The following is a 12,335-nucleotide window of genomic DNA, read 5'->3' as shown; positions in this document are numbered from 1 at the left end:
GCCCCCTGGAGCTCAGAGTATTAACTTTGTTGGCCTTACTTATTTTAAATGCAGCATTTTGGGGGTACCAAAGTCCACAGACTCAGGAATCTAGGGAGTCCAGCTTGAGATGCCTTGTTAATAGCACCATCCAACTCAAGACTATGAAAATCTCCCCTGAATCACCCCTACTTTCCTTCTAAATTGGGAGATTCTTAGATTGGCCTTGTAAGAAGCATATTTTTGTTCCTGGGTATATTCGCAGTGTTGAAATGCTGGCATGAAGCTGCTATTCCAATTGGTCTTCTGATCCTCATCAAGTAGCACAGACTGTCATTTCCTGGTTTGTTTCAACAGGCACCAAGTCATAAATACAGCGCCCACAGCAGCCACGTGACTAACGTCAGCTTCACTCACAACGACAGCCACTTGATTTCAACTGGAGGCAAAGACATGAGTATCATCCAATGGAGACTTGTGGAGAAAGTAACTCTGCCACACAACGACATCACGGTAGATATGGGCACGGCCAAAGTGCCAGCTAGTGCCAGCGAAAGCTTTGTGCAGCCGAGTACCCCCATTCCCCTTGCTCAGCCGTTGGACGGAATGGCAGCCAACGAAAATGCAACGGACGGTTCCCCGACGTCCTCAGAGAGTAATCTGGAGCAGACTGTGGAAGCCAATGAAGAGCAGAGCGAGGAGCAAAGTGAGGGGAGCAGTCTGGATCCAGGAGAGCCAAATGGTGAAGAACCATCCAACGAAACAAGCGAGGAGCAGAGCGAATCCACTATTACGGAAGACCAGCAGGAAACCTCTCCGTTGTCTTAACAGCTGCAAGTTCAAGATGGTCTTTTTAGAAGAAAAGAAAATCCCCTCAGTGTGCATACTTTTGTAAAAGGGAGTAGGGTTCAAGAAGGGGAGAGGGAAGGGGAAGCATCTCCAGTCTAGGAGCAACCCAAGTTGTTGGGTTTCAGTTGACGACCTTTAGTCCGATCTTCTGTTTTCAATGCATGGAACTATTGTAAGGACCCGTCTTGGCAGTTCCATTCAAGAGCTGGTCAGGATAGTAGGATGTAAACATAGATTAAATGTAATTCTGAAATTGCCGTCGGAAAGAGGCATGGTGCAAATGGCCTGGGGCTAGAGGAGAAGGGGGAATTAGCTCCAGCTGTATGCTGAGGGGCGGAGGGAAGCCTCCTGTGAAATAACTTTTTAACACCAACCAGAAGGACTAAGTCATACCTTCTGCATAATGCAAGCCGGGTGCAGCAAAGCCAATAAAACGGCAAGCTGTTGATGGGAGCTCTTCCTTCTTTTTTTATATTAAAAAGAGAGGAAGAAGCGAAGAGGACAACATGATCGCGCATCATGCCCTCTGCCTTCTTTGTTAACACCTATGCAATTTTCTAACACTACTAATTCCTACTAGCCACCTGGGTGCTGCTAGCTAGCTCTAAGGCAACTCATATTAACGAACACTTCTCCTTCCCCGACAATGGATTTTAAGTTGGGTCTTTTAAGACAACCACCTTCACGTAGTTTTTCTAATTGACAGGCACCGTAGGACGTCTTTTCCAGGGAGCTACTTGCCTAGACATATTGAAACTCAAGAACACCTACTGTGACCTTGATGTGAACTGACTTCATTGCATGATGACACAAGTTCAGATTCTCAAGTTAAACTTGGCCTTCAGACGATACAGCTCATTCTCTCGCGAAGAGGCTCAATGTTAGAGGAATATCATTGTTATGAAATCTGGTGCTTGGGATTAACATAACAAATCAATTGCTTACAAAAACCGTCATAATCAGAAAAATTCAAATGGGGTTTTTTACAGCCTCCTTTTTTAATTGCTCTAATGTAAATGTCACATTAACTTGGATTATGTAGGATATTTTTGGATTTTTTCTCTTCTGCGTGCTACAGGTTTTTTGTGCTTGTTTTATTCCTCTTGCCCAGTTGCTGTAAATCTTGCAGCTCTGAGATGGCTGGACCCTGGCCAGTTATGGGATACCATGGCATTTTATTATGCATTTGGAAAAGTACCATTTAAAACAAAAAAATACACAAAAAAATCCTGTCGGCTAAGTTTTTCTTAATTACCTAGAGTTTCCTACATTTTAAAAAAAAGTTTTCTGGAAAAAAAATCCTAGTTGTTTTATGTTTTGATTTAATAGGATCTTCTTTTTTATTGTGCTGATATCTTAGAGTTTAGTTTTTAGAATTGTTTTTAGAAACTTTGGATGAGTTTGTTAAGTCTTAAGTGTGCAAGCGTTTACGTGATTGTGCCATTCCAAAGTGCATCTGAACTGTCATTCCCTTCTAGTATCTTCTCAGGAGTAATTACTACAGATCAGGTATCTATTCATCATTGGTAACATTGAGAACTCAAATGAACTCCCAAAGGACACTTGTATGTATGCATATACATATATAGATAGATATATCTCCTCTTTGTTTACATCCATTCCGGAAAACCTCAGAATAATTCTCTTCAAACGGGAGAGAAGCGTGGATTCCAAGCAACCCATTTATCTGTTCGTTTTATTTTAAAACTGTGCTGTTAAATAGTAATGGTGTTGGAGAACTCTTGTGTGTGATTAGCTGCTTTGCCAAATAATGTCAGTGGGCAAGGCAGACGATTGCAGATGATTGTGTCAAGGTGTAATGCACAGATGGAGAACCTGGGCTGCTCCAGCTGGTTCTTGGACTTTCCCATCAGCTCCAGCCAACATGGCCAATAGCCAGGGATGATGGGAATTGTAGTTCAACCATGTGTGAATGGCCACAGGTTTCCCATCCTAGTGTAATGGATTCCTTTAAAAGGAATACACTTATGGTGAAAAAGTACTATGTAGTAATGTTTTTTTCAAAGCTTATTGGACGCATAACTCTCTTTTTCATCCTTGATGAGTACCATGAAACAATGCATTTCATTTTGAAAATATCTATTACCTGGGGGTTGCCATGTAAAATGAGAGAGTTAACGTGATTTTTTTTTCCCTCATGCTGTAGTCTAAAGGAGGGTTGTTGTTTTTCTATTATGCAAAAAAAAAAGCCTTACAGCTTTCGATTGCTGGCAACTACTGTTTAATGGATAATTTAATCTGTGATAATGGATGGAAATGGGTGGGATTATGTTAACTGTAGATGTTCTAGGGGGAAATTGTGAATGAAATATGATTTAAAGAGTGTCATGTGAAGATGTTTGAGCCATTTCTATCATGCATTCCTGTCTCATGGCAGAAAAAAATTTGAAGATTTAAAAAATAATAAAAGAATCAAAATAATGTGGTACTTTTTTCTCTTTGGGGCTGCACCTTGCACGTGTTTTTAAGTACCCATCTTCTGCTCACCTGAATTGTTGGTTCCAGTTTACGTGGGCTAGCTGTGCAACCATTGCACAAAGAGAGCGTTCATCCTTTTATCCCCATACTAATTCACAGGCATCAGGAGAAGAAGTGCAAGTCTTCCGCAGACTCTTCTTTGGAATGGCCAAAGTGAATGTTAGTGGTATGGAATCACTGCTCTGTGTAGATTGCTGTAGGTGGAGAGGCATTTCTGGGATAGCTTCACCCAAGCAACCAGCTTTTAACTCTGGAGCAAGCCAGAAGGAATGTCAGAAAAGGGACTAGGAAACAATTGGCTGGGATGTGCCCAATAAATTTTGCATGTAAAACCCTTTTTCAGAGCAACCGTATAAGGTTACATCTTAAGACAACTTTTTGAAAAGAAGACATTATTGTGCATAGTTTTCACCTTATTTGGTGTGGTTGTTTTGTTTTGTTTGAATCGAGTTGTGTGTTTTTTAACATTAGGAGCAATATATCAGTGATTTATCTAATTGGCTTGTTCAGAATTGTTGCCCAATGGAGCCCAGTTTCACTAAAATTAGTATGACATGAGCTTTTAGAACTAGATAGCATTCCTACTGCATTTGTTCTAGAGCAGGGATGGGGGATTTTGTGTACCCATCTCACCCAAAGGTGCTTTTGGACTCCAGTTCCCATGAGCCACAACCAGCCTGGTCTTTCAGTGTCGATTTAGTTGTGTTGGACCAGACCCAAGGTCCATGTAGTTCTGCCAGATGCTTGTGGAATTTCAGATTCATCTGGAAATGGCCACTTCTTGGCATTTTGGTAAGGGGATGTTTACAGGCTCTTGAACATGGAAGCCCCATCCCTTGCGATTATAACTTAATGTACCAAAAGATACGATTGCATCTGCTTTTTTTTACAACAAAGTGCTTTGAAAACAATGGCTTCTTGGCATTGGAGGAGTTAACAGCTGGATGGAAAACAGAATTTAATTGCTTGATGTTTGCTCGTTCACATTCCAAGCGAGATTGAGGAGACTTCATTGTTTCAGTCTTTTATTTGTGACAGATGTTTTGCTTGGGCTTTAATCATTAAAGAATGGGGAAGCTGTAGAACGGATTATGGCATTCTGAAGAATAAGCGCTTTCCACGATCCAATCCACTTTTTATATGGGGGAAAGGCAAGCATTTGCTCACAGATAAGGGGTTCCTGGGGTCCTTTCTCTCAGGCACTCTCTTTGGTCCTCTGGCCAAGTTTATTGCTAAGCTGCACCCATCCTTGGTGCTGATGTTCTCCTTCCACTCAACTGTGTTCGTTTGCACAAACACTGCAGAATGCCATTCATATGTCTCTAGAATGGACCGGGCAATAGCCTTCAATTGTTTAATCTGGTGTATACTTCCACTGTATCTGGAGGTTTTACTAAGTTCTATTGCAATAGAAGAGTGGAAAAGTGGGGAGGGGGGGCAAGAAGAGAGCTGCATTTAGGAACAGACAGGAAATGAGTGTTGGGGTTTAAGGAAGAATGTGTTTCACCACCTGTTGCTCTAACATAATGATGACAACAGGGACCCATAAAGGTGAAACAATAGATGAAAGAGAAGCTTGTGTTACTCAAGGTGGGAGATGATCAAGACATGAACTAGAGCAGGCATAGGCAAACTTGGCCCTCCAGATGTTTTGAGACTACAATTCCCATCATCCCTAGCCACTAGTCCTGTTAGCTAGGGATGATGGGAGTTGTAGTCCCAAAACATCTGGAGGTCCGAGTTTGCTTATGCCTGAACTAGAGACAGGACCAGCTGAGCCATTCGGCAAAATAATTGCATCAGGCAGTGTGGGGGGCAGTTATTGTTTCCTGGGACCCCAGTCAGGTATCTCGTCTGCCACCACTTCTCTCGCTTCCTTTGCTCCTAACATTTTGCTGCTGCCTTAGCATGCCTCCATTTTCTCTCTGGGGAAGGGAAGGGAGCCTTTAAAAATGGTTAAGCGGTTTGAAAAGCGAGTGTCTAACCACCTTGGAAAATTGCAGGGAGAGGAAGGAGAGGCATGTTTTTGCCACATCAGCAGCAGAAGCAAAACTTAAAAAGGGATGTGAGAGAGAGCGAGGAAGGGCAGCTGTCCCTCTCGCCTCAGGTGGTGCCTTGTCTCAGGCCCAGACTGGAATTTTTGCCTAATTGCCAGAAGAAAAGTAGTGGGTGGGTGTGTTTGAGATGCTGCAAAGGGAGAAGCAACTTCATCTTGGTTAGTGCTCAGCTTCCAGACTTCAGTTCTCTGAAACTGTAAACAACGAACAGTTGGGTTTTATTTACATAATGCGGCAACAAAGGAACATGAAGTGCTTTTCATTCCACTTGGTTGGAGAACTCCATTTCCAGTACACGCACTCTCCATTTTGGAGTCTCTGTCGGCTGCAGCAAGAACACTTGCTGAGATAAGTTTGGAACAAGATCAGCTTTGCGGCTTCTGCAGACTCTCTTCCTGGTTTCCAGCAGCAGTATTTTAAATACTCTCAATATGCCAATTTTTAAAGAAAATGAAATTTTCAGAAAATTTGCTGTTTCTGTCTGTTAGTCTCTCACTAAGTGCAAAAAAAGGAGAATACTGCCAAGTTTTTCATCAATGACTAATAATGTTAGTGGTCTCAGGAGAAACCTGTCTGTAGACAGCATGGTGCCCTAGGAATTACCTTCAGCTTTCCCACATATATCCCTTGTCTTCTATCATTTTATGGGTCAGAAAAACTCCAAAAACAAAGTGAGCCATGTGGACACAACGTTTGTGAAGTGGCATAACATACAAGCTGAGTCCCATACAGTTTGACTTCTGTGGGGAAACCACATCTCTTGAACAACGTATGAATGTGGAGATGCTGCTGCGATAGTACCTCATGAATGCAGAAATATTACTACTAGTAACAGTAGTATTAACTGTCCTTCATCATGAGATCCCAGGGCAAGTTTAAACAATTTTTAGCAATACAATATTTAAAACGTACAACAATTGAGAATAGGGTGGGTCCTAAAATATATATCTCGGATAAAATGCCAGGGAAACAAAAATATGTTTTCAGCATCTGATGAAAGCTACATAATGAAGATGGCAGACACACCTCTGTGGAGAGGGACACTTAGGAGCTGCCTCAGAGTATGCTCTTTCCTGGGTTGCCATCACACACAGATCCTGCAGACGTCTGAAGATGGTGGAGCTTTCAAGGGGTCTGCCTCTGTCAATCTTAACACGTGAGGGGGTCTGTAGGCAAGGAGTCACAGTCGCTGAGGTATTTGGGCTCTGAGTCCTTTAGAACCTTAAACACAAACACGAGCACCTTGAATAGGGCACAGAAACAAACTGGCAAGTGATGCAGCTCTTCCCAGCCAGTAATCTGGCCAGCGCATTTTGGACCAGTTGAAGTTGAGTCCTCTTCAAGGGCAGCCCCACATTGCAATAAATCCAGTCTGGAAGCAGAGAGTGGTTGATAGGTTAACTTGGCCATTAGGTATGTGTTTCCTGCATATTTCAGGAAGTGGGAAGAAACAGTGGGTGGCCATTTTGTGGTTCCTCTAAGCACCACTGTTCTCGGCACTTAGAAGAGGTTAACTTGTTCACTGCCCTTTCCGAGGCTCGTGCATGGACCAAATGAAATAATCTTTTGTTTTCCAACTATATCAGTAGTGGACTCTGGTGCTGAGATGTGAGGGCTAAAGGCCATGTAGCCACTCTCAAGCTTATGGAGTCCCTGGTGTGCCTGGAGAAGACTAGTTGATGGTGTGATCTGACTCGGGAACAACACAACGTTCCCCAAATTGCTTCAGTCCACCTTGTAATGTGGGGTTCACACACAGCTGATACCCAACCATTAGTATTTCACCAACGTAAAATATGTCAATTGCCCTCTCCCTTCTCTTCCTACAGCAAGATGTGCTCTGTACGCAGCACTACAGGGTGGGCTCCCTGCACTTAGAATATTCCATCAGTTCAGAAAGAAGCTGCTCCAGAGAGATTGGGAAGGCCTGTAGAGCTTGATAACTTACAGGCCTGCTTTTAACTCTTAGCAGGACTCAAGCACAAGGGAAAGAGGATTTTGCCTTCTTCAAAGGACAACATCCAGCCCCATCCAGAACATGCAGCTAGCAGATCTTCTGGGCACAAAAACCCCAGCACCACCACCCACAAAAGGGGGCTGTCTTCCCAGGGTTTAAACTCTGCTTATTGGCCCTCATCCACTTCATAAAGGTGCTGTTCCAGGGCTTGTACAGCCTATCCTAATTCAGATGTTATGGGGAAGTATGAGCTGCATGTCAGCATGCTGACAGCCCTGTGCTCCAAAACTCCTAAGGCCAAACCTGGGCTAAACACAGATAGGCGTGAATCTAGATAATCCAGTGCCATCCAGGAACACTTACATTTGCTCCTCCATAACTATTCCCCCTAAAAACAGTATTGGTGGTAGGTGGCTTGCACACAATAATAAAGACCACAGCTAGATACATATTTATTTATTTTATATCCGGCTATAGAGAGCTTGTAGAGAAAATTCGTCTGCAATGCCCCATAACCTATAGTCCTTTTATGAAGATAGGGTTATTGCTCTGCAATTTTGCACAATTCTGAACAGGAGACAAGCTTGGACTATGCTCTACTACCCATACTTTATATGCACATGTTTTCATTACAGATTTTCCATGCCAGGTCTTGTCCTGAAATTCATATTTTACTACATATAATAAAGAGTGAGAATGAAAATCAGATGCTCGGTGCGATTGCTGCAGGTTTTTTGATCGACTCGGCGTTGGCGTTTCATAACTCCGCATTGATTTGTTGTTCGCTGCGCCTACAACTTGCCTGGCGCTGGAGGCCTATAATTCCCCACCCGAAGAGAGGATGTTTGGGAGAGCTACCATTTGCCATATTGATTCCATATGAAGAACATAACAAAATGGTCTCTTCAGAGTCTGCTCAGTGGCAGTATTAGTGAATTCAGATTTCATCAGCCTTCTCCTTTGACTTTACCAAGTCATAGACGGAGAGGTGGGAAGAAGATGGATCTTGATTTAAAGGAGTGAAAGAAATGCCAGCTCCCAAATCATTAATCGGTGAACAATAATGCTAAAGACAGCAACTGTTCTTTTGAATAAGGGCAAATGCAAGCTGCAGTTAAATCCAGCCTAAAGTCTAGCCGTATTCAGGCATTACACTCACAAGTAAGTGCAACACAAGTTCTGGGCTTGAACATGTGAGCTCTGCCATCCCAGCAGTTGGTCCCTTACCTTTCCTGCCCCGACCTGGCCACAGTGATCCATGCAACGGTCACCTCCAGGCTTGACTACTGTAATTCGCTCTACGGCTGCCCTTGAAGCTGTCCCAGAAACTCCAGCAGGTACAGAATGCTGCAGCGAGGCTCCTCACGGGGTTTCTGCCATGGGACCGTATTCACCCAGTGCTTTTCAAGCTGCACTAGCTCCCAGTGGAGTACAGAGTCAGATTTAAGGTGCTGCTTTTGACCTTTAAAGCCCTTCATGGCCTGGGACCCTCGTACCTACGGGACCGCCTCTCCCGGTATGCCCCACGGAGAGCCTCAAGGTTCATAAATAGCAACACCCTAGTGGTCCCGGGCCCTAAGGAAGTTAGATTAGCTTCAACCAGAGCCAGGGCCTTTTCAACACTGGCGCCTGGTGGAACGCTCTGTCTCATGAGACCAGGGCCCTGCAGGATCTGATTTCTTTCCGCAAGGCCTGTAAGACAGAGTTGTTCTGCCTGGCCTTTGGCTTGGAGCCAATTTGATTCCCTCCCCCTCTTTCTTTTTTCTTTTTCCTTTCTCCTCCTGTGATGAGGCTGCATTTTAATATTTTAATGTTTCAATATTTTAATGTTGTATTTTAATCTTGTTTTTAAGTTGTATTCATTCAACTTGTTTTTATTATTGCTTGTTAGCCGCCCTGAGCCCGGCCTTGGCTGGGGAGGGCGGGGTATAAATAAAAATTATTATTATTATTATTATTATTATTATTATTATTATTATCCCTGTTGCTCTCTATGAGGTGGAAGAGGACACACTGCATTTGTTGGAGAACTGTTTTGCAATGTTCAGATAAGTGCATCACAACATTCAGATAAATGCAAATTTTGAAGGATCCATTTTCTGGTTCTGTAGAGGAAAACCAATCTTCAATAACTATTTTGGGGTTGCAAAACAGCTGAAGCAATATATTACTGAGAGGAGCAGACAGGAAACTAGCAGTGTGTCCTGCTTAAGCAAGTCCTCTGAGGAAGCAGGCATTTTTACATTTATTTTTTATACTTGTGCATTGTTCTGCTACAGATAAGGAATTTAGGCAGGCCATTTCAAAGAACAAAGATGTTCTGAGCTCATCAGATAAAGCTTATCTTGCAGTTTTGTTCTCTGCAGTTACATTCCAAAAATTTGCTTGCAGTAAAAAGTTCAGAGAACATTGCATTTCCTTCATCATGTGTGCGTTCTCCCCCCCCCCCTTCCCTTCCATTCATCACTTGTCAGCAAATTGAAGCAGAAAGATTCCAGGTTTAAGATTTGAGACCTGGGGTCTTTTACTCCTGCAGTTCTCGTAATTGCACCGTAGAGTGCAAATGTGATAAATTTGGCTTTGAACACGATATGAATCCAATTTTCCACATCTAGGATTTCAGTAGCCCAGCAATGAAAAAAGTGGGGGGTGGGGTGGATCCATATTTGCGGTATAAGAATTTATGGACTTTGACTATTGTAGGGGAAAAAATAACACCTTAGTTTCATGACTCCAGAGGGATGGGAGATCCAGAACACATCTGGAGGGATTTTATTTCTTAGGCTTCGGACTTAGATGGCCAACATTCACCATCCATGACAGGTTGGGATATATGGATGTCCTGAATTGTATTGGCCTGTTACCATTTCCCCCTCTTACTAGTTATTTATTGTTTGCTCACTTTGTATACAGTATGATGTAATACAGTGGTATCTTGGGTTACATATGCTTCAGGTTACATACGCTTCAGGTTACAGACTCCGCTAACCCAGAAATAGTACCTCAGGTTAAGAACTTTGCTTCAGGATGAGAACAGAAATCGTGCTCCGGCGCGGCGGCAGCAGGAGGCCCCATTAGCTAAAGTGGTGCTTCAGGTTAAGAACAGTTTCAGGTTAAGAACGGACCTCCGGAACGAATTAAGTACTTAACCTGAGGTACCACTGTACCCTGTTACTGCAACTCTGGGTTGTTAGTAATGGTCATTACGTTAGAATAACATATATATATATATATATATATATATATATATATATAGTTACAGGTAGGTAGCCGTGCTGACCTGCCGTAGTTGAAACAAAATAAAAAAATTCCTTCCAGTAGCACCTTAGAGACCAACTGAGTTTGTTATTGATATGAGCTTTTGTGTGCCTGCAAACGAAAGCTCATACCAATAACAAACTTAGTTGGTCTCTAAGGTGCTACTGGAAGGAATTTATATATATATTTAAATCCCCCATCCCTCCATTCAGAACACACAATAGCACTAATGCAGCTTCCCAAGGCAAAGATCCCATATGCTCAGCAGGACATCACCCAAGCTTATCTGTGCACCCTCTCCAGCTGCAGCAGCTGAAATCCTCACAGCCCTCTATGATTCTTTAATGCTCAGCAGCAGATTTCCTCCACTTGCTGGTGGCTCTTGAATGCTAGTGCCCAAGAACTTCAACATGTGGAAGCTGAATGGATGTGCTTATTTGGGGAGATCCTTTTTTTGTAAACATTGGTTGGCTGGCGAACTGCATCGCAAAATTCGAAGAAGTGCAAATTTCAAAGCTGTGTTTTGGTTATCGTACTGTTTCAGAAAATGTGATTTTTAATAAATTCCGCTTTAAATGGATACTGGACTGGATTTTCCCGCCATCCCTAGTCATGACTAACTGGTTCGGTTATGCATAGGGATGTCACTCAGTTTTCCTCCCCTTGGCATAGGACAGCATTATGGTTCCAGAAGTTTCGCCTAGCACAGAATGCAACCCAAACTGGAAAAGACCTCCTCACTCCTCCTTACCTGGCTGTTGCTCCAGCAGTGGGAGAAGAGGCAGGCAGGGAAGTGTGGCACATTTGAAGCAGAGTTTCCCCTTCAAAGAATTCCCCCGTCCAACACTTTTATGGCAGCTCAAGCTGATAGTCATCATGGCTTTTTCATTAAAAGGGGGGGGGGCTTCCTTTTTCAATAAAGCCCTATGAAAGTATTTATTTTCCTCAGCACTGCTGGAGCATTGACAGCTGCCCTCTTGATCTTTCTCTTTCAGGAAGTGAATTGCGAATGGTCTGGGGATTGCTTGCTGGCGTTCGTGTCCAGCTGTTATTTGGGAGACCTTTCAAAGCTCAAAGGCCACAGGGCCTGGTGGTTGGTTTCATTCTGATCTTGTGTGTGTTTTCTCTTCCTTTACTGTGACCTTAAAAAAGGCAAGAAACCAGCTGTTTACCAGCCTTAAAATGGTGTGCATTTGTGTGTGAAAGGAAGAGCAGAGAGCTCAAGCCTTCCCAGGGTACCTCATTTGAAACGCGCAGGCTTAAAAAAGAATTGGGTCACTTCTGACTGCTACCATCTGGCCCACTTCTCTCAAAGATTACCCTGGAATGCATTTCACATGTGCGTTTGGAACAAGAGTATACCCTGCCAAAAGCCAAAATACTTTGCAGCTGAGTGTTGCCTGGAAGTCTAAATATTCCAAATGCAAGAACCAAGAGCGGCTTTCATGAAATAGCACAGCATTTCTGCATGAGCTATGGGATCCAGAGCACTTCTCATTGGTTTCCTTTTTTTACAAGTCAGAGATAAATCCCCTTTTCTTACCTCTCTCCACTCCCCCCCCCCACCCAGTAAAATATACTCCCTTAAAATGCAGAAGAATAACTGATGCAAGTTTTAGTGAAATGGCTGTGGAACTGATGGGCTGCTTCCAGACAGCCTGTTTATTGAGCATTCATCCTGATTCATTTGCTGGAAGGTTAGATGGTGTTGGCTATATGTAAGGAGTATTTCTTAT

At 43.1% G+C, this 12,335-nt stretch overlaps 1 protein-coding gene across 3 annotated transcripts in view; it reads left to right on the top strand.

The window, feature by feature from the left end:
• The window catches only part of EML4 (EMAP like 4), a 94,043-nt gene extending 90,773 nt beyond the window's left edge, over positions 1 to 3,270 (top strand). For all 3 annotated transcript variants that reach the window (XM_079968536.1, XM_079968535.1, XM_079968534.1), the window contains one exon: positions 337 to 3,270. In XM_079968536.1, the coding sequence (XP_079824662.1) occupies positions 337 to 807 (471 nt within the window). In that variant the 3' untranslated portion in view covers positions 808 to 3,270. The remainder of the gene's footprint in view (positions 1 to 336) is intronic.
• Positions 3,271 to 12,335: the final 9,065 nt, after the last annotated feature.

Source organism: Podarcis cretensis, assembly GCF_951804945.1.
Source record: "Podarcis cretensis genome assembly, chromosome: 3".
Lineage (NCBI taxonomy): Eukaryota > Metazoa > Chordata > Lepidosauria > Squamata > Lacertidae > Podarcis > Podarcis cretensis.
This window is presented reverse-complemented; position numbering and strand designations above follow the sequence as displayed.